This window comes from Penicillium taxi, assembly GCF_028828555.1.
Source record: "Penicillium taxi strain IBT 34144 chromosome Unknown utg000001l_segment0_segment0, whole genome shotgun sequence".
NCBI lineage: Eukaryota > Fungi > Ascomycota > Eurotiomycetes > Eurotiales > Aspergillaceae > Penicillium > Penicillium taxi.
Window position 1 is genome coordinate 4,544,220 of NW_026643203.1, and position 26,839 is coordinate 4,571,058.

General features: G+C 45.6%; 7 protein-coding genes across 7 annotated transcripts; 5 read left to right on the forward strand and 2 right to left on the reverse strand.

Moving 5' to 3' along the window:
- Positions 1–852: 852 nt before the first annotated feature.
- On the reverse strand, positions 853–9,477 carry N7495_001622 (glycosyltransferase family 4 protein; the record flags this gene model as incomplete). Its single annotated transcript, XM_057204292.1, has 4 exons — positions 853–2,183; positions 2,234–9,182; positions 9,246–9,335; positions 9,409–9,477. The coding sequence occupies 4 exons, from the start codon at positions 9,475–9,477 to the stop codon at positions 853–855; spliced, it is 8,439 nt and encodes a 2,812-aa protein (XP_057068365.1).
- Positions 9,478–10,263: 786 nt separating this feature from the next.
- On the forward strand, positions 10,264–11,445 carry N7495_001623 (spherulation-specific family 4 protein; the record flags this gene model as incomplete). The annotated part of the gene is made up of 3 exons (XM_057204293.1): positions 10,264–10,508; positions 10,593–10,944; positions 11,128–11,445. The coding sequence occupies 3 exons, from the start codon at positions 10,264–10,266 to the stop codon at positions 11,443–11,445; spliced, it is 915 nt and encodes a 304-aa protein (XP_057068366.1).
- Positions 11,446–12,266: 821 nt separating this feature from the next.
- Positions 12,267–13,067, forward strand: N7495_001624 (spherulation-specific family 4 protein; the record flags this gene model as incomplete). Its single annotated transcript, XM_057204294.1, has 2 exons — positions 12,267–12,647; positions 12,753–13,067. The coding sequence occupies 2 exons, from the start codon at positions 12,267–12,269 to the stop codon at positions 13,065–13,067; spliced, it is 696 nt and encodes a 231-aa protein (XP_057068367.1).
- A 1,424-nt stretch (positions 13,068–14,491) lies between these two features.
- On the forward strand, positions 14,492–15,760 carry N7495_001625 (NAD-dependent epimerase/dehydratase family protein; the record flags this gene model as incomplete). Its single annotated transcript, XM_057204295.1, has 1 exon — positions 14,492–15,760. One exon carries the CDS (start codon positions 14,492–14,494, stop codon positions 15,758–15,760), a length of 1,269 nt encoding a protein of 422 aa, XP_057068368.1.
- A 2,506-nt stretch (positions 15,761–18,266) lies between these two features.
- On the forward strand, positions 18,267–18,517 carry N7495_001626 (CVNH domain-containing protein; the record flags this gene model as incomplete). The annotated part of the gene is made up of 2 exons (XM_057204296.1): positions 18,267–18,473; positions 18,512–18,517. 2 exons carry the CDS (start codon positions 18,267–18,269, stop codon positions 18,515–18,517), a joined length of 213 nt encoding a protein of 70 aa, XP_057068369.1.
- Positions 18,518–23,063: 4,546 nt separating this feature from the next.
- Positions 23,064–23,759, forward strand: N7495_001627 (pre-mRNA-splicing factor SPF27 family protein; the record flags this gene model as incomplete). Its single annotated transcript, XM_057204297.1, has 2 exons — positions 23,064–23,100; positions 23,152–23,759. The coding sequence occupies 2 exons, from the start codon at positions 23,064–23,066 to the stop codon at positions 23,757–23,759; spliced, it is 645 nt and encodes a 214-aa protein (XP_057068370.1).
- A 484-nt stretch (positions 23,760–24,243) lies between these two features.
- Positions 24,244–25,725, reverse strand: N7495_001628 (putative 3-beta hydroxysteroid dehydrogenase/isomerase family protein; the record flags this gene model as incomplete). Its single annotated transcript, XM_057204298.1, has 4 exons — positions 24,244–24,251; positions 24,313–24,731; positions 24,780–25,425; positions 25,500–25,725. The coding sequence occupies 4 exons, from the start codon at positions 25,723–25,725 to the stop codon at positions 24,244–24,246; spliced, it is 1,299 nt and encodes a 432-aa protein (XP_057068371.1).
- Positions 25,726–26,839: the final 1,114 nt, after the last annotated feature.

Sequence of the window (26,839 nt, forward strand, 5' to 3'; positions counted from 1 at the left end):
ATCATTGCTGTTATCATCATCATCGTCATCGTCACTACTATCATCATCATCATCATCATCATCATCATCATCATCATCATCATCATCATTATCATCCACATCCTCAGACCTTATGGTATGTAAACACCAACCTCGGAATCACGTACCACGTATATTATTCCCACGTCGAATAAGTAGCAAGGTCTGGGCATCAAGTTAGACTCGGGAATTTCCACATTCACACGAGAATATTCCGGAATCTACACACGAACACCTTGAGTAAAGTTTGTAATAAATCTTTTTTTTGAGAAGCTTCAATATCACGGCCTCAGGATGATACCAATACCCCATGAATTCGGTGTTCCCAAGATCATGTCTTAACTAGCCAAGGTGCCTCAATACCTGCTCTGTCACAATGATCAGTCACAATGATCAAATAGAGAGCCCTAAAGTAATACTGGAATAGAAGCTGCAGCTACCTATCTCACGGCAATGCTGAATGAAGTGTCTGGGGCAGGTAATTTATCACTCTTTTTTTACCGAAGAACGTATAGACACGTTCATTTTCCTTGATAGTTTTAGCTTACAAGGATGATTTGATGTTGACCAAGACTGTCGCCATGTGAGGTGGAACTTTTGAAGGATTCATTATCAAATATTTATTGATAGATAGATTTATATAACGTAAGAAATGTCCCGATCGTACAGAAACAGTGAAACAAATGACAGTATTTTGTGAGTTGGAATATACAAAACTCGCTCAATGGCAACATCGTACGGTATTATAATTAGAAGAAAATGAAACAAACAGGTCAACCGGGGAAAGAATGTAAAATATTAACAAAACCTTGCGAAATGATGCAATGCATATGTTTAAACAAGCGTTTGAGAGACAGACAAGTTGGATGAGCGGAACCCAGATTGTTGATAGTTCCTTAGTCCTCGCCATCCAGAAATGGAACGGGGTGTGTCCGGTGATGTGGCCACGCTGGATGTAGTTGAGAGATATGAGACTCGCTGCTGGGCAGTCTTCTTCTCGGTAAAGATGGCACTGGAGCTGGCTGAGTTCACGGCACTGCGAGACATGAAGCTGTGGCTTTGGTATTTTCCTAGCCAGAGCATTTGCTCGTGCTCGCGGAGGTAACGGTGACTCGAGAAGGAATTGAGCACATTATCACGACCCTTCATTCCGAAGCGGATGCGTTGTTCTTGCTTCGCGTACATGCGGTCGGATATTGTTTTGATCTCTTCGGGTGTCGGGTTGAACTCGAGCTTCGGCACCACGTCTCCTTCCTTATCTTCAGCGAAGGGAGCCCATTGTTCTAGGAGGGCAAGGACGCGGATCTGGGCTCGGGCGAGAGAGTCGTAGTCGTTGGGGGCGACGACTTCGCTGAACCGTTTGCCTGTTGCTCTGTCTGTTACAACACAGAAGGATGCACCGACGTCTGTACAAACGACGGGGACACCGGTCAAAGCAGCTTCACCCATGGCCAGAGGGAGACCTTCTGAGATGGAAGAGTTCATGAAGAGCCATGCATCCTGGAGCACCACAGATGGGTTGCCTAGACCCTTGAGGATGACATGCTCGCGTAGACCCTTGGATGCGATAACTTCTTGGCATTGAGATGCAATTGCAGGAGCACGTTCCATGTCACCGTAGATATGAAGACAGTAGTCAGTCATGCCCCACTTGTTCACGATCAGATCTGTGGCCATGATGGCGGTCTTCAGATCCTTGACGTAGCGGACGTGAGACAACATGACCACTGTAGGTGTCTTGGTCTTGATCTTCTCGATCGGCTTGTACCGTTCCATGTTGGTAATGCCGTTGACGACGGGATCGATTTTGCGAGCGAAAGTGCGACGGTGCTGAAGGGTACCCTCGGCTGTTCCAAGCTCAACTTCCCAGCCGGGGTTAAAGTACTCCGCACAAGGAAGAACGACATCGGCATGATGCTCAATAAGAACACATGCAAGATGACCAAGGGAGATAAGGGAGGTGTTGACGAAGGTCGAATCAAAAGACACGGCGGCAGACAAGAAGACAGTCATTTCTCGGAAACTAACACAGTGATCCCAAACATGGAGAGCACACTTGCGCTTAGCCTTGCAAATGACACCGTATGTTGCGCCTGTGAAGTGGTGAGAAACCTGGAAGACATCGGGAATTCTCTCCGGTACGGGAATGGAGAAGATGAATAGATCTAGTAGAAGTCAGCGATGATATATCAGGCAGATAAAAAGGAAAACTTACAGCGATGCCACATGTCAAGAGCGTTGTCAAGCTGATGCAACGATGGGAGCTCAGCATTCCACCACTGCGATACAGGAATCGCATCGTCAACATCTTCAGACAGCCACATCTGGCGCCAAGCACTCTTGACACTATCACTCATCCATACGTCGTTCCAGCTTCTGCCAGACTCAAAGTATGTGTTCAGGTCGACGAGAGCATTGGTTGCTTCTTCGATGTGTTGGCGGTTCAGGTTGGTTGTACGAGCGCAGCGAACCAACTTGGCGAGGATAGGGATGAAGTGTTTTTCAATATCCTCAACGCGAGTGTCCTGAGATCTGTCAACAACAGCGGAGTCAAGGCAGTTCTGGAAAACACCATGAGTCGGATTCAGGAAATCCAGACCCCACTGAGGAAGAAGGGTGAGGGATTGGACATTTCTCTCAATCTGAAATTTAGGCACTCCATAGTCATTGGCGTTTTCGGAGATGATGTGCCACCTGGTGTTCTTTAGATCGTTGATCATATCACGACGGCAGGCAGACACACCGCCAGGCTCGTTGGGCCAGGTAGCGGTATCCATTGCGAGAACGTGGAGCTGAGTATCGGTGTCTTGAATCTGGGTAGAAAGCGTGCGGGTGTTGATTCTGGCATCGCCACCTTGTCCAAAGCTGTACAGATCACTGACCTTGTACGCCATCGGTGTCCAGGAACTGACATCAGGATCGATATCAACTCGAGCCAGAATAGTATCGACTTGGGCGTCAAGGTATTTGGTAGCAGCTTCCATGCGGCCAAAGTCGCGGTTACGCCAGTAAGGACGAAGAACGCGGTCGGATCTAAGCAGAAGTTCATCTAGCCAGATTGTTGTCACTGCATCAAAGTGTTTGTTTCCTTTCCACGACTTCCAAAGATTTGTTCGAGCACGCGAGGTGGGAATGCGGCGTTGCTTGACGTTCAGTCGCAAGAGACGAGAAAAGAAGTTCGACTTGACAGAGTTAAAGAAGAAGATGGGGTTATCATGCAAGAAGCTACTTTTAGTTGGCTTGTCCAGGACGTGGAACCAATCCTCACGAATCATAGCAGGAGTATCGACCTCTCTGCCGTTCAATGTTGTCTCAATGATGGGGTGGAACTTGTGATCGTATGTCCATCTGGCGAAATGAATATCATCACCCTGGATGAACATCGCTTCACTGACTCTGGGATAAGGAATCCATGTGTTGGTGCGCTCGGGTCGGTTGGGCGGTGGCATACACCATGTTACCTTGATCTGAATGTGAGGGAAGTTGTACTCTCCATACAGGAGCTCATCATCAAACTTGGCGTTCTTTCGGAAAGCGAAATTAAACTGCACAGGGTTGACACCCTCCATGCCAGATCCAGAGACAATATAACCTCGCTCATCATACTGAATGACTTCGCCCTCGCGCTCTCCTGCGGTACAGTGCCGCTGGATTGGTAGCTTCTTTCCACGCGTCTTTTCGCTGCTATCGGCATACTCATAGCTGAAGTCATTAATGACCTTGTTAACCTTGTACTCCTCGCGTCGGAGCAATACAAGCTTGCTTGAGTAGGTGTTGATGGCTTCTAGCTGAGAAAGATTTCCCGGAACCTCGGCATGATTACCAGAGTACTGGTAAAGTCGTGCGCTGCCATCAGGCAGGATCCGATAGAAGCAGGACATGGGTCCGTTGAGGCTCTCGACCAAAATGCGATCCTTCTCGATAATCGTCTTCCAGCCTCGCGTGGCCTTGTACAGGTTTGAGATATTATCACGTCCATGAAGTAAGACCAGGGGGATCAGAATGCGCTGGAGGAGCTTGGCGAAAGACCAGATACTGTTAAGCACCAGCTTTGTAGGTACAGCAAAGAAGAGGGGTTTCCTTCGAAGCTTGTAGTTCAGTTCACGCTGGTACTCATTATCAGCAACAAGAGGTATGATAAGGAATTTGAGAGTTGTCCTGATGTTATAGTGCAGCTGAAGGAAGAAGAGCTTGAATTTCTCGAAGAAGGGCAAATTGGCGCCAATAGGAGGCGGCAAAAGACTTTGGAAGGGCTTCTCAAAGGTCGAATCAACGAAAACTGGGTGGTCTGGGAATTGATCATGGTTCATCCAGGTCTGGGCAAAGAAGTTGACGGCAGTGGACATGGCGACGCCAAGATTATATCGTGCGACATAAGTACCGATAGCCTCGAGGCTCGAGACGCCAGCCCTGGCCTGGAGCCATTCAAGCTCAGACGACGTGATCGGGCCAGGCTTTCCTGAGCAACGGCGAACCAGAAAAGACCTGGCACTCTCTGGAAGACTGTCCCACTCCAGGTCACAATCCACACCAAGGAGAAGATGGCGAAGGAAGGTTCTCCGACCTTGGGTGGCGACACGGAGACACTCAGCTGGGTTTCGCTCGAGCTGATACTTGACGCCTTCTGGAACAGAAAGATCAGAGTCCTCGCGATGCTGCACAACAAGCATCTCAGCAACCATAGAGTGGTCCTGAGAAAGACCCAATCTGGCTTCGGCAGTAGCCTGGACAATAGCTTCCGCAATGGCTTGGCAGTTGCGGCGGATATTAGAGGTCCAGTCTCCCATCAGACCAGGTCCAAGGATAACGAACAAGTGAAGTTCATTGCCAATCAGGCGCGTGACAGCTCGGATTCTCTGTTCCTTTTGAAGCAGGTGCTCAGCGGAGACAAACTCAACCACGGTCCTGCCAGTCTCCCATTGGCGCACAATTTCGGTAAGCAGATGTCCTGCATCAGGGAAGGCCGCCTGAACAAGGTTCGATTTGAGTAAAACGTGGCTGTCCAGGATATTCTTTCTGACTTCGGAACCCGGATGGTTCGCGGGATCGAGGAGATGGCGGTGATCGGCTGAAAGCGCGTTGATATTGTCGAAGGTCTCTGCCATCGTTGTCTGTGAGATATCTAAGTATGGCTCGAGAGAACTGCAGGTGTAGGTTGGATAGGATGATTTGTCTGTGTTAGTTTTGATCGGCGACTTGCGCTTGAAGGTGGGAAGGCCGATATCTGCCATGAACATCGAGTATATTGCAGCAGTCCATGTACCAGCACCCAATCCGATGACACTGCTCCAGGTAAAGGGAGGGAGGACACAGTGAAGAGTGATACCAGTTACGAATCCGACGACGGAGCCCAGAGCAAGACATTTCGCCGCCTGGGTTCCAGTAAAGATTCGGTTATACTGATAGAAAAGAACTCCACTGTAGGCACCAATATAGGTCAGGTACATGATAGTGGAGCTCTTCTTATCTTCAAATGACCAGAGAAGAGCTAAGCTCACTGCGCAGCCCCAGATATGAAGGAAGAAAAACTTGGTGAGGTTCCTCCAGTAGAGCGATCGCCTCATGCTAGAGTTAAGAGACAGGACATCGCGAAGACTATCCAGGGAGGATATTTCCTTGTTGGTTCGCTCATTCACAGATGTCCAGAGCGGCTGGGAAACCGTGTCGAGGAACAGAGCACCAGCAAGATAATATGCCAGACCGAAACCAACAGATAGACGGTAATCGGAGCTGGATGCAGTAGAAAGACCGACCAGTGCCTCACCGGTGATAAGAGCAGTCCACTTATCCATTAAGGCAATAATAAAGTAAAGGATGCCACACCACACATCAGAACCAGTGTGACGCCAGTGAAGGAAAGCGTTATGCATCTTGAGACCCTTTTGCATATCTCCCATGGTATCTACAGCAGCTTTGAGCTGAAGATTCCAGGTAGGACTGTAGGCAAGGGGCATAACGGTTCGTGAGTACCGACAGTACCAAACCAGAAGGAACATAGTAGCTGAATACCTGTCGGCCAACTTGGCGACAAATGGATCCTTGGTTGCCTTTGACCAGAAAGGGCGCTTGCGCTCCTTCGTCACCATCTCCACCAGGGTCTTCCGGGGAAGAGTAGAAGAGCTGAGCTCTTTGAGCAGATCAGCACTGGGAGATTGCTGTCTCTGGACATACCAATTGGTCACCTCCCCATCGGTGACGGTGGGGATGTTTAGATACCAGGTGTTCCACTGAGAGATGACTCGCCGTGCACCCAAAAGGAGAGATGTCAGGAAAACACCAACACAGCAAAGGTAGATCACTGAGTCGTGGCCAACCCATAGGGTAAGAATCGGGGAGATGAAGAGAATGGGAATGCTGCAGATGATGACTGTTCGTCCAGACTGAAAGTCAAATCCAGGCATTTGATAAATAGCAAGCACCGAGAGAAGCATAAGATATGAGGAAAGGAAAAAGAAGTAAAGGAAAAACAAAACACCTGCTGCAAACCCTTTGACACAACCAATTCCAATCATAGCGATGATGCCAGCAACAAAGGCAACAGCGACCCCAGCAATGAAGCGGGTCATGATGAACATACTCATAGCTGGGAAAGCCATAGCGTAGAGATAGTAGCTTCCTCCAGAACTAATCCAGCTGCCAAAACCACCACAGACAAGAAGGGCTATCATAAGAGCGGTTGTAGCCAATGTCTTGTCGATGTCGCTCATGAAAGTAGTCAGGTAAAGACCACGTCCGACAGTTGTCAACATCATAATATCGATGAGAGCAGGTAAAGCGAAGATACCAAGGAAAGTGATGCGATAGTAGAAGGGTGTCTCAATCTTGTCTCCCTCAGGATCTAGATCCAAATCCATGGAAGCATATGCGGTTGGAATCTCGGTGAAGACCTCACTGCGTCGTGGTGGCGGGTGGATGTGATAATACTTGCGGTACCGAGCAGCGATGATTTTTCCAAGCAGCTTTGGCTTCATATCGAAGAACATGTCACAGCGTGCACCTAAGGCAAACATCTCTGCAAAACAGGAAGCCTGCACATCGTGATTGTTGGGGAGAGGATTTCGGTCAAGAACTTCCAAGTAAACCTCATCCAAGGCGATGCGACGGAATGCACAGAAAACAGCAAAAGTGAAGAAGTCAACTCCAGCGTCAATAAAATTCTTCTGAATAACGGTTTGAATGACGTCAGCAATTTGCTCAAGTGTTTTTGAATCGCCAGCCTTCAAAATTTCAGGCAAACGAGAATCGATCTCCAAGAAAAGCGCAGTTGCACCCGAGGCTTCGGGGGCCCAGCAGCCCTGTTCACGGTACCAAGCCAGGCGAGAAGCAACTAGATCAGCAGCCGAAACCTTGCCACTTAAGTACTCGCTAGAGCTAAGGGCACGGAGCTGACCAAGACTTGGAACACGGATAAGCTGGTGCTCAGTACAGGCACGAATATTTGCGGTAAAATCGGCACATTCCTTGTTAAGGGTCAAAGACAGTCGTCTCAGCCAAAGGAGAGCTTCAGTCGGGCTGAGCTGCTCAATATCGCTGACAATTCGCGGGGGCAGATGCTTCCATTGTTCAGAGAGAGATCCAGTAGCATTAGCCAGAGCCACCTCAGCCTCGAAACACTGAAAGCGAGAATGGCCTTTGCTAGACATGTAGGTGTGCAGAATCGCCCCTGTACGTCCAATTTCACACTTACCGGAGAGATAAATATCGAGAGGGCCGTATCCGGGAGTCTTGTCATACATACCCCAGACTTGAGTCTCCATGCGAGTACGGAATCCAGAGTGCAATCCTGAGTAAATTCGAATACAGTCATCTTCAGTACCGTCACAAGCGACAAGAATATCATGCAGCTCGCTTGCAGCTCTCCATCCATCTCCCTGAGAATTGCAGAGAACTGCAAGCTCGCCAGCAATATCCCGTAACTGATCAGGCTTGATTGGGTCCAGAAGTTTCAAATCCCGGACTTGTCGCTGAGCTTGGAGAAGATCTTTGATGTCCTTTTCTTCGAGATCGAGACCCATCTGGAAGCATCCCAAGCCGGCGTAATCGTCGCCGTCTGGAGACATAGAGAAGGGGTTCACCATTAGAGACTCATTCAAAGCTGAATAATGCAGCCCATTGACCGTAATGGCTTCCTTCGCATCAATCTTAGGGAGATGCGGAAGCAAGGTAAGTTTCTTCTTCAGGTTGGGAACAAAATTCTGCAAAGAGTTGTAAACATTTTCATGCCCAGTAGAGGAAGCAGTGATATTCTCATTGTGTCTCCAAACTTCGTGCGCTGCCAGAGTCTGCTCATTCTTCATCCACATCAACGCTCCGATAGGTTCAGATATGACAGTCTTTGCAGTAGCAGCAACCGCGTCTGTGAGAGCAGCTTTGGGTGCGATCCAACTCATGGCACTCATGTAGTTGCACCACTTGTAGCTTCGGTGAAGAACATCATGGCCGAGTTCGATTCCATCATCCACAGTATCCCACATGGCGACTGTAGATGTTCCGATTGGTTTCTGAGCTGCGGCGACTCTCATGACTGTTCTCATCTTTTCCTGCTGGAAAAAGTTGCATCTGTCACCGTCGGTTCGAACTGTTCCATTCCGGTAGATAACACCTCTGATTGGTAGCCAGTCGATTTCGCGACATTGCTTTTCCTCGAGGAATTCAATGGGTCCGAACTCCATCCAGACGTCAAGACCGAGGCCGTTGATAAATTTAACAACTTCGTTCAAGACAACCGGCTGAAGGTGGCTGCTGCAGTCTGCTAGAAGGACACCACTGAAAGGCGATTGTGAGTCTTGGGGCCGTTTGAGATAGCTCAACATGGTACTGGTGAGAACGCTAATTGCACGAATCACTTCATCCCGCTGAGAGCCGGAATCAGTTGCGACAAGCTTGCGGATATCCAATCTTGCGACAGTATGCGCGCCGGCAGTCTTTCTAGTAAGAGCATCCAGAACGCCATGCTGCAATGGGTCAAGAACTACCAAGTCCCATTGAGAAAGCAGACGAGTCTGGTCCGAGTTTGGAGGGCTGGCAAAGCTTCCCAGGTAAACGCCAAAAGCCTTGGGTTCTGGCAAATCCAATCGGGAGCTAATGAACTTTGGTGTCTCTGTTTTCAATCGGTCCAGGTGACGTATAACAGAGGAGGGGACTTTGGTGAGTCTATGGCGTGTCTAATATTGAAGAGATCAAGTCAATTGCTGAAATGCCGTCGAGGCAATGCGATGAATACTTACGCGCCAATAACGTGCAAAAGTTCTGCCGATGATATAAAGAATATACAGAGAGCCAAGGGCGACTGTAACCGCTAGGAGAATCGCCAGGACCTAAAGGATATATATTAGAGATCCATCGTGACAAGGATATCAATCAATTTGATGAAGACAGTTCTAGACATACTCTTTCCCACCAGCTAGCAGTCATGCGACTCCATCCTGTCGCTGTCAAGCCCAAGTACTCAGCACCCATGATGGATATGAATGCGAGACTTCGCCGTAGCGTATAACGAGAGTATAAATCAGACGAGAGATTAAAAAGTAAAGAAAATGGGTCTAAAGCCCGAAATGAGTGTGCTCCTAGAACAGATAAAAGGCGGGAGGGTGAGTATGTATAGAAGTACAAAATACCGACTAATACCAAAGCACTAGCATGGAATACGGACTACTCCGTACTATGAAAATGGAACCGAAGATGAAAAAAAAGCCGACTCTGATGGGTCAAAAGCGTGGGTCGTCCAATGGCTCGGGCTTGATCCCTTAGTGTCCACAAGTGCCTCATCCTCCACTAGATTACATCCATCCCGTCCAGGAATAGATTTCTCAAATACTGGAAGGGTCGTATGCACTAGCATACAGTATTCTATTGGATCCACGACTTAAAATATGGCTAACAAGACCTGAGGCGCCCAACTGAGAGCTTACTTCGAGATAGTGGGACCATCTACTTCATACGAACAAGCCATGTGTTTGATTACGGAGAACTCCGTGGAGCAAAGATAATTGCCTCCCAATCTAATCGTCTGATTTTATGCTGGGATGCAACTTTAGGCAAAAAAAGGTCAAGGCCTCTCCGTTCCAGGGTAGTTTCTTGGGACCCTTGTTCCAGAGCGATCCATCGGGCTTGTTCGGCTCAATGGATGTTTAGTCCCTGTGTTTCTTTCATGCTCTCTGCTATAATATCCATTTTCTATCCGTAAGCCTAGGTTTTTTCAACGCTTCATTCTACCTGCAGACATCATCGTCCAGACCCTACCAAATGGAGTCTCTGAAGCAAACCAACGAGGGTGCTATCCCCAAGATACGCCAGAAGTTCAATTGGCGCCGACGTTGGTGCATCACACTTTTGATTGCCGTGGTGGTCGTGGTAATTATAGTGATAGTTGTTCCCCTCGCAGTGATTATTCCCAGGAATAATCGCAATAGGGGCAAGGCTTCAACTGTGCTTTTTCCAGCATACATCTATCCTGAAACCAACAGCACTTGGGACCCATTGTATCAGGCGTGAGTCCACCCTTTCATTCTTTCTGCATCTTTGCCCTGATTTTCTCGGAACCCTTTTTGGACCTTTCAATGACCCAATATTAGACTTGAAACATACCCTGATCTCAAGTGGGTGGTTGTTGTGAACCCCTCGAGTGGGCCCGGGTCCTCAGCTTCTCCCAGCACGCAATATGCGACAGCAGTGAATCGACTGAGCACTTACTCTAACGTGCAGAAAATTGGGTATGTGCGCACTAATTATGCGAAGAGAAACATTACATCTGTGCTGGCAGATGTGGAGACCTACTCCAACTGGTCAACTCAATCGACTAGTCTGGCCATGGATGGGATCTTCTTTGACGAGGCACCTTACGAGTATACTACCGCAAGCGATGAGTATCTGCGCCAAATCAATAAAGCAGTGAAATCCGCCACTGGGCTTCAATCAAATCGCCTGGTAGGTTCAATTCCAAGAACGGTGAACCGATGAAAAAGAAAAAGAGAAGGTCGAGCACACCAAGTGGATTTGTGGAGTCTAAGATTCTTTTGCCTTATTTTTCGCCTTGAAGAAGGCCGATTCTCCGCTTGTCTCACTGGTCGCACAGATTACACAAGTTCATGACACTAATGGTTTCGACAGATCATCCACAACCCCGGTACTATTCCTGATTCTCGATTTGACGATAACTCGACGGACATTACTGTCACTTTTGAGCAGTCATATTCCCTTTTTGAAACAAAAGAAAAGATTTTAGAGGGTACCTTGCAGTCATCTGAACGCGATCGTTATGCATACATCCTGCATTCGATGCCGGAGATGACCAACAGCAGCCTCAAAGGCTTCGTCAATTCCCTCAGCAGACAAGCCGCTTACCTTTTTCTTACGGCGAGGAATACGAGCTATTACGAGGAATTTGATACCGGACTGAATCAATTCTGCAGTGTTGTTCCCACATAGATTGCATCAATCTGTTCAAAGAATATTGATTCTATTCGATAGGGGCCAAATTACCTATTGTGGATACTTCGTTTAATTTTGTGATACGTCCTACATAATTTCGAGAATCGAGAAACTTCATCACGCTGATATTCAGGCACTATTCAGAAAATAGATTAGTGCATATGATCCTGGTCATTTTGCGCCAGATTCGCCCCAAGGCCAGGTTGGCTTCCAAGATCCATGCCCAAACTTCAACATTCCGAGTAATCTCTACTCCATAGAGACTCCCTATTTTTAGAATTCCATTTTTCAATTTAAATCTAGCTTTAGTATCGGCCATTAACTTCTAAATTTTGATACAGTTCAATTCTAAGAGATGTCAAAAGTGGGTATTTTTTGTTCCGTTAGTGCTTATCTCGATTTTTTACTGAAGCTCAGACCTCGGACTGAGCACTTTACCAGACGTGGTTAGTTTAAATTTAGTTTCATTCATTTTTCTTCAAGAGACAAAAAAAAAGGGAAAAATAATAAAATAAAGTGGAACAGGGAGCTTAGTCCCTCTAGTTCGAGTTTTACTTTGTTCCAGTCCCTATTCAAATTGGCCAGTTCACCAACAAAGAACATAGCACCTTTTTTCTTCCCCCTGATGGGACTTATTGACTTTTTTCTTTCTTGCTTCAAGCGATCAAGACCCTTATTTCCTGAAGACAGGATGTTTCCCAAGTCAAGTGTTGTTGTGCCTTTGTACATTTACCCGTTGGACTCTGAAACCTGGTCTCCACTCTATACGGCGTCAGTCAAATCGGAGCACCTTAGAAAGCTACAAACGAAGACTAATCATGAATTTTTTTTCTTTTCTCAGAATTGAAGCCAATCCAAACCTGGATTTCCTTGTCATTGTCAACCCAAATAGTGGCCCTGGAGACACGTCTTTCCCTGACGCTAACTATGCACGGGAAGTGCCTCGACTCAACTCGTATGCCAACGTATATACGATAGGCTATATTCGAATCGACTACTGCAGGAAGCCCCACCATGAGTCTTATGGTGAAATAGAGCGTTACGCCGCTTGGTCGACAGATTATGAGAAGACTGGCTTGGGCGTGCGTGGAATATTTGTTGATGAAACCCCCAACCACTATGATGCAGAGCGAGCCGAGTACTTGGCTGCATTGACTCAATTTATCAAAAGTTGTCCTGGTATTCTATCTGAACGATTTGTAAGTTTTTTTTCTTTGCTTTTTACTCTTTTTACCCCCTGCATGGTACCTTTTGTACCTACCGCGTACCTATTCCATATCATATAATACTAATAATCTTCATAGGTCGCCCACAATCCAGGCACTCCCCCTGACGCCACAATGGCGGATGCTGCTGATTTGATTTTTACTTGCGAGGAACCCTACCCTCGTTATAGATCTGATGTGGTACAACAGCGGCTGAAAGAATATCACCATGATCGTTCGCGTGCTGGGTATATGATCAGCGAAGTACCCAATGATGCTCTGACGGATCTAGTTCTTGAACTAAGACATCGATCAGCTTACATTTTTGTTACGGAAATTGCTGGCGACTTCTATGAGCGCTTTGGTCCCGAGAGCTGGGGGCATCTCATGCAGGCTTTGAAGATTGATGCCTGAAGATACAACTCTGGAAATATTCCCGTAGGGTCAGCATCTTAATACTTACTACATTGGGTCAATGTTATCTTTATTCCGTAGCCATTTCCATTATCCCGACCAGTTAAAAATTTAGATCTTTCTACTTCATACAGACCAAACCGGGCAGGGTATGACCCACTATGCGGACAATATATGATAGAAACATGTTTCGGAGACTTTACCTGGAACTATACGAAGCCAACGTTTTTGTGTCGCATAATTATGCCAATGTTTCAGTCCTTTCTAAAAATGCGCAGACTGACGTAGATGTCATCCAATTGCGCCTTTTTAGGTCTTCAGATGAAATAAATCTGCCCATGCCGTTGATTCCAAAAATCGAAATGGAAAAAATGTAATTGGATAACGCATCAACAACCGAACTAACTAATAATGAATATCCCGATCAAATTTTGCATTGCTCGTGTTATTCTAAGTCGGAAGGACGAATGAGGTTGAATTTTGGCAAAGAACTGCGATCAAAATTCATTTTCTGGAATGACCAGATCCAATAGCAAGACCCACTTTGATTTTGGGGGGCTATTTACTCCATAGGCAGTCCCAAAGTAATTTTGGACAGGAGTGACCCACCAGAAAAGACTCTCGGGTTAAATGCCACGATAAAGATCTGCGCGGATTACTCCGTAGATTCGATTCAAATCACTCTTCTTTGATCGATCTCGTACCAGCAAGGAGATTATGACCGATCCAGACCTCTAAGTTTGCAGATGTCCATTATCTCCATAAGCATGGCAGTAGACCAATTGGGACAAAGCTACGGGAATTAGGGGCTGAGATACTGTAGGATTTTTCACTAGTTCTCATGAACTTTGAGACTAAACGAGCCTAGGCCGCGCTAGTGTTCCTCGCTTTTATATTGCCATTTTTACCGTTCTTCTCTTGCAATGCCATCCAGTTGACTGGAAAAGGCTAAACACGGGGCTTAGAACGTACAGATGGCGGAGCCACATTGAGCCAAGACGTACATATGGCGGAACCGCATTGATCAAAGACGAGCCTACCTCGGGATCTGGACCCTCATTTGTCATACAATGATTGATAAAAAGTGAGACAGTGATACGACGTTTTTGCCTAAGAAAAAAGCCCCTGCCAATCCTTGGAAGCCAAACCTGATCTTGTCCACTCGCTTCGCGGGACTGCCAAAACGAGACGCCCAACTATATTCTGTCCCCAAAGATTGGGCCTTGTAATTTAGTGTAAAACAAGGATAACAAGACATTATATTCAACTTATTCTTCTCGACGTCTGTGTTTCAATTTTTGTTCATATTCGGCAATTGGTGGGCAAGTGTTCTCTGATCAATTAGTTCGCTCCAAAGCTTGGAGGCAACTCTTGTTATCAGTCCCTTCATTTCTGCTCTATCAAGTCATTGTCATTATTCCCTCATGGCTTCCTCACCATGCTGTGCCTCTTCAGGCACAAACTCGCCGCAGTTTCCTTCAGATCCTTCTACACCTGCGACAGAGCTTGAAGAGCTCAACTTTGACATCGCCCGTGACGACGATAAGTATGTTTTAGTTACAGGAGGACTGGGCTTCATTGGAAGCCACACTTCACTGGAACTGCTCAAGGCGGGCTACAATATTATCATTGTCGACAATTTGAGTAACAGCTTCGAGAATGTTTTTGAGCGCATCAACCAAGCCGCCAACTTACATTGTGAGCGCACGGGTACTATATGCCCTAAGGCAAAGCTGTTCTGCGCAGATTATCAGGATACAGCTGCCATGAACATTCTATTGTCATCACATGCCGTCCGAACTCCTGGAAGTACAGAGCAAACATCCAACATCACCGGCGTTATTCACTTCGCAGCCTACAAGGCTGTAGCAGAGAGTATTGCGCAACCGCTTAAATACTACCGGAATAACGTCAAGGGACTGATCGACCTACTCAGCCTCCTGGGTGACTATAACATCAAGTCTTTTATCTTCTCTTCTTCTGCAAGTGTATACGGGACCTTGTCGGAAGGACTGCCTCGCCTGCGAGAAGAAGACTGCGTGCATGAACGGGAAGGCTATGTCGCACCAAATGGCGAGCTAGTCAACACTGAATCAGGCTTCACAGGAATCACCAACCCGTACGGTCGGAGCAAGTTTTTTGGAGAGGCCATTCTGGCAGATTTGTGCAAATCAGATCCCTCGTGGACGGTGCTGGGCCTACGTTACTTCAACCCAATTGGATGTGACGAGTCAGGTCTTCTGGGTGAAGATCCGAGAGAGAGCGCATCCAATCTCTTCCCTGCTGTTGTGAGAGTCTTGACTGGTCAGACCCCGGAACTCTACATCTACGGGAATGATTGGAATACTCCTGATGGTACCGCAGTCCGCGACTTCATCCATGTTACCGATCTTGCGCGGGGCCATATCGCCACTTTGTCCGCTGCTCAGAATGGGCGCATCATGGGTTCTTTCCGCACTTTCAATCTGGGCACTGGATCTGGTCATTCTGTCACTGAGGTCGTGCAGAACATGGAGTCTGTCAGCCAGCGGCCGATTCCTTGTAAGCTTGTTGGTCGACGACCTGGGGATGTGGGATCTTGCGTTGCCATTGCCGATCGGGCTGGGTTTGAATTGGGATGGAAGACTGAGAAGTCATTACGAGATGCTTGTCAGGATCTTTGGAACTATCTCAGGATAGAAAATTCTGTTTAATAGTTAATACTTATATATGGACACTTAATCGAAGAAATTGGATCATTTGAGATTACCGAGGCATTCACTTGCATTGTTTACTTCACTTCACTTCAATTCATTATTTACCAACATGTTTCCAAGGTCGCCAGGTATTCTGATATCTTCTAGTTCCAATTATAAAGGATTTGTTCATAGGAGGTCGCTCTATGTATTTGAATTCAAGTGCCATATTTTCTCGAAAGCTTCCCTGTATGTACTCTGTCTTTCCAAGGCAACGCCCTCTGATTCACAGTAATTCCAAGATTTCTATCCGCAGTCTCACTAAGTTTCACCTAGGTATGCCCTCGTGTTCTACCTCTTCTTGCCTTGATATGCCCTTTCGTGGGGTTAAAAACTTTCCCACCAGGTGCACATGAAAAGTTCTTTTTCACTTGCTAGATGTCTCCAATGTAGTATTGAAGGTTCCAGATGTTGTGCTCAAATTATCGATGTCTAAACCTTTACCAAGTACTTTTTGGAACTTCCAACCTTGGAAGCCCTGTGGGGCTTGAACTCGGGATCTTCACCCATGTGACCCTGATGAGGCAGAGATCCCGAGGTTTGCTTCATCAGCGCGTTACCTACCTAGGTAAGTAAGTACCTAGAAGGTTACTTCAGGTCCACGGGTTACTTTCTCAAATATGAAGATTGATCCCGAGGTCCTTACGAGCCCGCTCCAGCCTTGGAGGTGGATTCGGTACCTAGGTCGGATTCAGTCAGAGTAGATATTTTTCTGATATCTAGTAACTTAACTTTTCAAGGTCTCAGTGTTGAAGCGTCTCTGAAACTGCAAGATCTGAAACCGCCTCTGGGTCTTGGAAAAATGCCGAAGATACTCCGAACTCATGGCAGAGACGTTTTATCGGATTTAGCTTCATCCTTCAAACTGAAATCTAATTCTAACAAACTTTGTGAAAAGCTTATATCCACTACTGAGGAACTCGTTTCTCCACTTAGGCGTAGGGGAAAGGCCTGTGCTAGATCCCGTCCACATAAGCTTTTACAATGTGCCCCGGAAAATGATTATCCAGTTCAGCCTTAGCCATCAGTTTATATTGAGTGGGGCTGATTTTTATAAATAGTAAGTGGTGGTGAATACTCTCAGTTTAGAATGTGATTCAGGTTTACTAAGCTTTCTCCTTCCCAAGTCTCCACATGCGCCTATTTACTACTCCGAAGTAGAGAAGAAGTCTGATGGTCTAACATCTGAAATATATCACTTGTTAACTAGTTATATACACACCCTGCTTAGTCAAGTCACACCGCCAGTCTGTCTCCCCGCTATACTAGGTAGTTAACTAATCTTCCAAGCCACGTTCAAACACTTCAAGATTGATATCTCTTGAAACCTCGGTACTACCTTCGTACTACCTTCGTATTACCTATATTATGCTATATACTTTCAATTTACTTTACGGGCTCCTTTCACTTATCAGCGGAGTGGTTTCTATGAGTGTGATTTAGCATCAATAAAGCGCAGTACACCAGGGCTACAGGATACTTAAGCATCAATATAGCTAAGTAGCCGTGAGGCTTGATGAAATTTTAGCGCACTGAGTTCCAAGGTTCTAGCTCTGGCGATGAATATTAACCAAGGGGCATACAGGAACCTGTATTTTTAAAAGCTTTCCAGGCTAGGAATGATAGACGGCGAGGATAAAATTCAAGCTTGAAGCCATGGGATTTCCGGATAGGATGTAACATTGGATTCAAAGCCATGTACTACCCCATAATAAGTACACTCACTGCATTCTCAGAGACCTGCTATTGACTAGGTTTCGAAGCTCAAGATAATCGTTATCTATATGGCCCATAAGGCTGTGCCTCGTGCGAAAGAAATCATTACCCCTTGCTGTGATAATCACTTTATCAATGCTTATCAGATGCAAGGAACTGTCAAAGAAATCTTGTTGAGTCAGTCCACGAGGGTCTACGGTTTGATTCTATAGCCGTTTCGTCAATTCCAGCGCGTGGTCAACACAAAAATTCGCAACAAATCTCTATATCATTGTTTACAACGAAACGTAGATGTAGGAGTCCACTATTGAGCGTCTCAGTGTCCTTGTAAACTACCTAGATAGCTCATGATCAATCTCCGCATGGATTTAATGCCCAACATATGTTAAGCGCACGGCACTGTTCATCAATACCTACTACTTTCTACCTATTGAAGAGAAGAACGCCATTCCGCATTAAATCAAATGCATTATGACCTCAAAAATCATCATAGGGTCTCAGAGATAAGTCCCATGATGAGCTTTGAGCCCGTCGAAGCAAGGCTCAATGCAAGTTTCTATGTGGGTATGGAATGCGAAAGTCATCTCGAAGAGTTCCAGAGCTACGTATTCTCAGATGCTGAATAACAATACTCCCAGAGTTAAATAGCAGCATATCCCTATGCGTACCTATATAGCTAGTTCCACCAATATCAATCTCATGACAGCCTTGTCCAATAGTCACTCCAATAACATTCATAAGTACAAAGATGTATTTTTCCTTGAAGACTTTGGGACTTATCTTTATCTTTGCAATTGTTACGTCTGCTTCTTCCAAATTTGCAAGTTCTTGTGAAAACATCAATGGATTTGGAACAATTCTCCACGCAGATTGCCAAGTGACTGAAGACGGCACTCTTCAACAGACTACTCTTGACCTGAACCGCTGCCTCAGGAACTCGAAGGGAAAGCTCAAGGTATGATGCAGAGTACAATATTATCATTTTAGCTACAGATTTGAAATATACTAACTAAATTGCCCGGAAAGTGCGGAAAAAAGTATCTAAAACTTGTCCCCTTGACAGATCGATCCTTTTTACTAACTTCGCATGTCCAGCGGCGGTTATGCCACCTCATGCATCAATTGCAGTCTTCGAAGTCACACGGAGTTTGAATGCCAATGTCGCAACACTGCTGATGGACATCCTTACGTTCGTACATCCATTGATTTGAGTAAGTTATTGACTTAGAATACGCAGTGAGATAGTTCACAGGAACTAATGGTTGACTGAAAAAGACAAATGCATCAGTAACAATCACGGCGAACTTGACTGCTAGACTGGAATTTGATTTAGCACCCAGGTAACAAACCTGCCCGGGGAAAATTATGAATATGGCCCAAGGACCAGCCTGACGAAATCCGGGAGTTGTGGCCTAGAAAGATGATCATGTTGAATGAACGAACGACTTACAGATCTATCTTTTTCTGTTTCCATTTTTCTCTTTGTGTGATGATGACTTTTACAGCCGAATGAACAAATTGATTATCAATATGCCATGAACGTGACCCAGAATCAATGCATCATATTTCACTTTTATCAATGTCGAACCTATGGAGTGAGATCCTTACAGGCTGGAAACATGAAAAGCAAGATGATCGATAAAGGAATATGCTTGCTCTATATAGAAGTCGCAACAACAATTTCAAGGTTGCTGGCAAGCCCTAGTCCATATATTCGAACATTGGAATGTTTGGATGAAACACTCGGCGTCTTGGCCCATAACTAGGGCAGCGGCAACAGAAACTCTTCCAAGTTTGGCCGACTGAATATACGAGCTCAGGGGTTTCCATCTAGAGGAATGACTTGATACGAATGCGACGGAGACGGGTGGTAAGTGAAAATGACCCTTCTTATTTGCTCTTGGAATTGAACAATGAACCACCTCTTAGTCCCTTGTTTCGTCACTTGCTGCGAAACAAATGGTGTGAGAGAGATTTTTGCGTAGAAATATCCGCCACTTTGAGTATTAGCTCCAGTTTGAGAGAGGCGGTAGATGATTGTGTAGAATCAAAACCAAAATCAAGTGTCGGTTCGCAGATATGCCGGTTTAGAGACTCTATTAGAGTCTATAATATGAATGAACTTAGATCAACTAAGTCGATTGCGGGCAACCCCGCTTAGATGCCTTAGGTACCCTACTCTGTAAGTGTACACGATATAATGAAAGTAGCTGGCGTGAGTCACGCTGTGCGGATATTTCTTCTCTAGCGATATTCATCCATAGACATATTTCATCCCTTCAGCTCATCTTTTGTCTCTCGGTTTAGTAATTTCTACAACGCCCAGCTGCTTTCTCGATTATAGCTCCATAAAAAAGTGCACGTGGATGGCCAGTGATAACTTACAAATACTATCATATGATTGGTAGCTACTATGTAGCTGAAGTCTTTTGTCATAATTTACTACTTTCAACACCCCTACATTTAGAGTCATGTTTCGAGATCAACCCTAGATATACGAATCCAGAGGGTATGCATAGATAGAAAAAAGTGAGAAAGTCATTTTTCTTAGTATGTAAGAACTCCTGTCGGCCTTCAAAGGAAATCTGGCCTGATAGGTAAGCGTATGTACTTTAACCGCTGACAATGAGGATTGACCTAAAACCCATGAGAAAATGTATCTCAAGATATCAGAAACACAGAACACTGAGTAGAACACTTGAACCAGGTATGACAAATCAACATTAATCTGTCTCCAATGATTTACAATGACCCTCTTTGCAGCCCTCACATAGTGTGCTGTTATGAGGCGGACCATACTTTTTGTGGTAGACAGGTGGCTCTACCTCAATCCCAACCCATTTTCTGATACGGTAGGTGACCCGATCAGTATAAGACTCATCGAGAAGAGGCCGACTTAAGCGATTACAGCCCTTGCATCGTTGATAGTATACCCTTGCATTATACTCAGATTCAGGGTACAATCGTATGGTGATCGCAATCTTCTTGCTCGACCACCCACTAGACGCACATGCTCGATTGTGGCATTCAAATTGACCCATAATATGGGTGTCGTACTGATTTATACAGCTCTCTGGGTCATCTGCCATATGAAACTTTAAGGAAACTTGGTCATTTTGAAGTGAACTTATCACATCTTGATGAAGTGTCGGGTATAAGGACCATCTTTTTGCAGGCTTTCTTCGCTGGCTTGTCTTTCGCGACATGATTTCCGAGAAGAATCAATGCCTTATAGAAACATGAAAAGAACAATACATCAAGAGAGGAAAGTGAAGTTTGAGCTTTTAATCTCGTGTAAGAGGCCGAAGAGATCGGCAGCAAATAATGTAGTATTTACCTCTAGAAGAGGGGTGATACGACTTTTGGCAAGGGTACCGGCCTTCTCGGATGAAGCCTCAGCCTTTTAATCCAATAAGAGAGAGTCGTTATTGCAACAGTTTATCAAAAGCTGACGTGTTAGTTACGCCACGTATATATGCCCTGCGAGCTAGTCATTCGCTTAAAATAGGCTTTAAATAAGTATAGGAGTGTATCAAAGTCAGCCTTACTACTACTGAGCCAAATTCACTGGTTCATTAGCCCTTATCTGAAGCTCATTAGTTCGCATGAGGATATCTCTCCATCGATCTGATATTTTTATGCATATTCCATAAGTTAATATGGGTGCAGGTGACTATTCAATAAACATAGATACCAAAATTATCAGACTCTAACTCAAGGCAAGGATTAAAGCAAACTAGAGTTCAGCTGGGATCTTTAACTTATAGTGCCTAGGTATGCACAGCCGATGTCGATACATTAAACCAATATTACAACTACACGTAGTATAAACACGTATGTCTAAAAAAACAAAAATTCTGTATACCTGGTAAATCATTTCTCTGTATATTATCTACAGGCTCACATCGTTCGTTTATGAATATCGAAAACAATTGATTCAAAATTGAATAATTAGTCCTGGAGGTAAGTATGTATCTGCAGAATTCTCCAGGCTTCATTTTCTAATCATAATAATTTGCTGATCCCTGGATGCCGTTCTAGGCGCCTGAAATTGGCGATTGTAACAGTGTAGACACGTATGCGATGATGCTCTCTCAGTACAACCAGGCTGATCGCGATTTAAATCTAGACGATATGACTATCCTGCCTATGCGATCTCGTGGATCCGTTCCTTCCATCACCCAGTCGAGCCTATAGGCCCAGCAGGACCAGGTGTGCCAGGGGATCCTTTTCGCCCATCACGTCACAACTGTGACACTGGATGCAGGTATCAGCCTTATCGATATCAGATTGTAGAAAGGAGAATTGGGCAAGAGAGGGTCATGATTGGAAAAAAGAAGCGAGCCTTGGGATAAGAGGAGTTTCAGCCTCTCATTCGCTTTCATTCATTCTTTTATTCGATTTCAAATATGTTGTCCACATTCTCCAATCCTAAAAGTCCTTTCTGGATTGAAGTGTTTTGCAGAAATCAAGCGATAGCCCTTTTGGCTGGATATAATAGCTTTCCTGTCCCGTATCAGTAAAAGCACAATTAGAATGCGTTTGACCAAATGTCCATGCTACAACCGCAGGATTCGTCCAATATTGCTCACGACTGAGATATGTAGCGAATAAAGTTGAAACATCACTACTACCACTATGTTTCGAGTCCATAAACCACAAACTAGCTCTCGGGCTATAATGGGTGAAAATTGCAATCCGTCGATGGGGCTCGTCTCTAGCTATCGTTGAATATTGAGCGTTAGGCCACGGAAGACCTGGCTTATGGGCAGCATTATGGTCATGACTCATCAACTGTCCACCTTAGAATATCTTTGAAGTCAACCGTGCGACTTTCGACTGCGAACTCCTGCCGGAATGGGAATGATGCGAGAAAATAGTGTAGATCCCAAAATTGTTAGGTCTTTTGTCAGATTGTATCTGGTCTGGTCGAGGAAAACGAATCTGCCTGAAGACTTTATTTTGTTCACTGATGCTTGGAAGTTTGGCATCCTAGTCTTTGTGACTTTGAATGAAAGGTGATATGGATCATGATTCTCCAGGAGGAAAAAGACTTCTGAGTAGCGATCAAGTTGGTCTTTTCATGAATGAGAAAATGTCTTTATTAGCCACATGGTATATATCCCCGAGAAGGGCGAGGTTTGATGCAGTTTGAGAGAACTGAAAGCTAATGCATGAGGTGTGAGTTTCGAGATGCAGGTCAGAGAGTATTTGCAAAGTCACTCCAATGGTGAATATTTATTTCTTCACGGAAAACAAAAGCTTCCCCTTGGACCTTTTGAATTTTCGATTGTTATTTGGTATGTCAAGAGTGCATTACATAATGATGCGATAAGAAGATAGAACAAAATGATTAATGCAAACATAACAGATAAATTAACTTGAATATTACTTCGTACAGAGTAATAATTTATGAAAGGAAAGTAAATAGAATGTTGGCGCGCAAATATAAGTTCACGTGATTCGTTCAAACTCACCGCCCGCGCCCATCATCTTTCTAAAACCAACTCTTGATATCACTTGAAAGTCCTCATACACAATCACAATGCCTCTTATCACTGAGTCCCACGACTCTCTACCATGTAGGACACCTCCTACCAACCCATTTTTATCTCGGTGACTAATTTCCACAGATGTCGACGCGGAGCTTTCAACCTCCGAGCGACAAAGCGCAGAGCAGCTCATAAAAGCAGAGCTATCTCCAGAACACCGTCAAACACTCCACCCCTCCATCCCAGCAGCTCCTGAATTCAAATTTTCTCCCCTCATCCAACAAGAAATTGAACGCAAAACGGCCGGGACACCGATCACCGGCGGAATAGACCTTAGTCGTTACGAAGCACCAGAAGCCCCGACTAGCTCAGACGAACCAAATCTGGCCGAATGGCGCCAAGCACTTCAAAAAGCCTATGCATCAAGCCTGCACCTCTCAAAGCGACATGAGAACCTTGCTCTTCTCGAAGAGAACGGCAAGAATGCTTGGCTGATCGGCAACTCTCAACTAGAAGACATTCTTCGCGACATTGAGAAGGAACTTGCCGAAACAAAGCAGGCTACGGAGGAAGTGAACAAGGAGCGAAAGATTGCGCAAGAGAATGCTCAGGCAGAGTTGATCGCTCTGAATCAAACTTGGCAGACCGGACTCAGCTCTCTTCGGAGTGTGGAGCTAGCGACGGACGGAATTAAGTGGCAGATTATGGGTCAGAGGCGCCAAATACAGGAGCAACAGGAGCAGCTTTGATTTTATCTTTTGCTGTTTTGTGCGAGCTGTACGATCCGAGCCGATGAACCATTCCAAGCCACAGAAATCTGGGCTTCTAACCTTCTTTTTCTCCCCTATGCAATGCCGGCGCTGACTGGATGTGGTTCTCGAGTCCCTGTGTAGTTTGGAGTATCTCTTTCTATCACGGGGAAGGGGTGAAAAACACAGCTTTACCGGCCTTGAATGTCAGGGCTTTCAGTTGGGGCATGCGGGTCATGCTTTCAAACGTCATAAATGCCCCGACAATGATCTCGCAGTCAAATCACATACACTTGTATCGGTTTTGACTTATGCCGGTTAAACCTCTCATCAGCGCGGCCAGGAAGACTTAAGTGGTTTAATCATCGAGTGGGCATTTTAACCACATATGATATGAAAATTAAACACAATATTAATTAACAACTACATCATATTCCACATTATATCTCACAGCCTTAAACTCAATTCAGTTCAGACCTTCGCCTCAGCCTTCTGATTCCAATCAACAAGTTGCTGACACATACCCTCAATAGTAGTGATCGGCGGGTCATACCCCAACCCCCATCCTCCGGCGCCAACGTCGCACGTGAGTGATCAGCAATGCAATAAACATCCGAAATAGAGAAGAGCGCCGGCTGAATCTGATCCAAGTCATCAGCCAACGCGGGCAAGAATGACAGATACTTGAATTTCACATAGGCGTAGAGCTCGACCAGATAAGCCATGAGCAGAAAGGGAGCTGGCGGTACGTTCAGGAATGACACGGGTGTTTTGGACAGCGTTGTTATCAGTTTGTAGAGGTCGTCGAAAGATATTGGTGGATTTGGATCTGAAACTACAAAAGCCTGGCCTCCGGTGTTGGGGAGTTTTGATCCGGGTTCTGATTGCTCTAGGAGTCGTTGTTCGTAGAGCAAATGTGCGATAGAGACGTTTTCTGCGTGGACAAAACTGTGCAAGATATTGCGAATCCAACTATTTCAAAGGTGAGTGTGTTTCTTTCGATATGTTCGAATAACTCACGTTGGACAGCCTCCGCGGCGCAGATAAATGCCCGTGATGGTATTAGAGTGCTCCGTCCCAAGTCCATAGATGCCATTCGTAGGACGAATACAACCAGTACGAAAACCAGACTCCGGATCATCAGCCGAGCGAACAATACGCTCAGCTTCAATCTTAGTAACAGCATAATTACCGAAGAACTGTTCGTGGCTCTGTGGAATCTTCGCATCATCTTTCATAACCTGCACAACATGCTCAGGAATCTTAGACCACGGAGCGATCCAGAATCTAGGCCGTTGGAGAGTAACTGAGCCAGAAGACGTAGAGATGAGACAGGTGGCACCGGCCTTCTTTGCAGCATTGAGGATATGGCGTGTACCTTCGACGTTCACCTTCGTGGACAGTGGCAAGAATATCTCCAATCGATCCTGCGGACGAATGATAGCTGCCGTGTGAAACACGCTCAAAGGAAGCTGGGATCTAGATGGCGACCATTGCCTTTCAAAGGCTGCGGTTACATCTAGCTCGTTGGCGATGTTAGTTTTGACGTATGTTACGCCCTGGCCGAGAATTTCCCGCGTCGGCGACAGGAGATCCAAGATACGAATGCATTGGGGGTCTTCGCCTCTAGCTAGTAGATGTGAGACAATCCATGCACCAACCAGACCTGTATTACCTTAGCTTAGCCTCAGAACTTGCGCACCTTGGATGTCTACTACGCATATAACTCAGACAACATACCGGATCCACCAACCACCACGTATCGCCGCGACTGTTTTGGCGGGAGGCTCTTTGTGATATCGACCGGGCTCTCCTGACACCGTTTGTATACCTCTTTTATCTCCTCTATTGTCCATCTTTTTGGAGATAACTTCAGTGCCTCTTCTGGGGTTGTGCTCATTGCCGAATTCACATGGTATAGGTATAGGAACCCAGTTCCCAAGACCAGGGCTAGAATGAGCAGCATTGTAGAGCAGTGTTGGAGGGATGAATCATTTCCTTCTCAGATGTACACGAGAAAGGAAATCTACGGTTAAGAAGGAGCTCTGAAGTCAGCCCAACCTCCTTAGTGTTGTCAATATGAAGCCACTGCGGGTCTGCGGATCCTGTTCCTGGTTTTACCCGTAAACTTCGGCACTCCAGTGAGTTCCAATGCTTTATAAAGTTCGATAGGGAGAGAAGTATGGAGATAGAAAATTCTAAATTGTTCAATTGTTCAGTCGAGAACCCATATTGAATTTGATCCATATCTCTCTATACGATTGAAACGGATATATTTGACTTTTCTGCAGCCTCGCTTACAGCTCAGGACGGCTCGGTTAGGTAAACGAGAGCCACCTTGACCGCTGGTTTTGGCACATCTTTCGAAAAACTAATGAGATTGGTGAGTTTGAAGTTGACAACTATTGATAAATGCTAATGGGAGAGGTTGAGTTGAAGTTGGATACGAAGTACAGGGTTCTGATCCATGATGATAAACTACTCGTATTTTGTAAGATTATTGGTTCAATATCATTAGCCTAATATCCGTGCCGATCGGAATAGTTCCGCTGTAACTTTCGCTGTAACTTCCGCTTTCTCGGGGTCATAAGCCGCCATTCATTGGAGATATCGGCCTCCTTCGATCCTACTTCGGGGCTGCTTCATGAACCAGATATTGATATAAGTTACTAGTAAGCCAGACTCATGTGTCAGATCCTAAAGGATCATGAATTTGAAATTGTGCTGAGATCAAGTATTTAAGCTCTCATAGTAAACCGACATCGGGTGGGGATTAGTTCGGCAAACCGGCACGTCCCACTGCGGTACGGTCCTGATGGGGTCTGATACTGACCCCATAACTATGGAAAACCCTCACGGGAATCTTCCGTTCTCAACGAGATGGGTTTCAATGTGGAGTTTATATCCTAGTTCATCGAATTACAAAGAGCTATTCAACTGTGTTCGCCATTTGGTCGGTAGAGTGCGACAGGCTCCCACTGGTGGTTCCTCCCCGATGATTTAGTTACCGCTAGTCAGAAATATTTAGTCGGGTCAGAAAGTCAGGCTGTTCAAGGCTATCAGCGGTAATCTCTGAACCC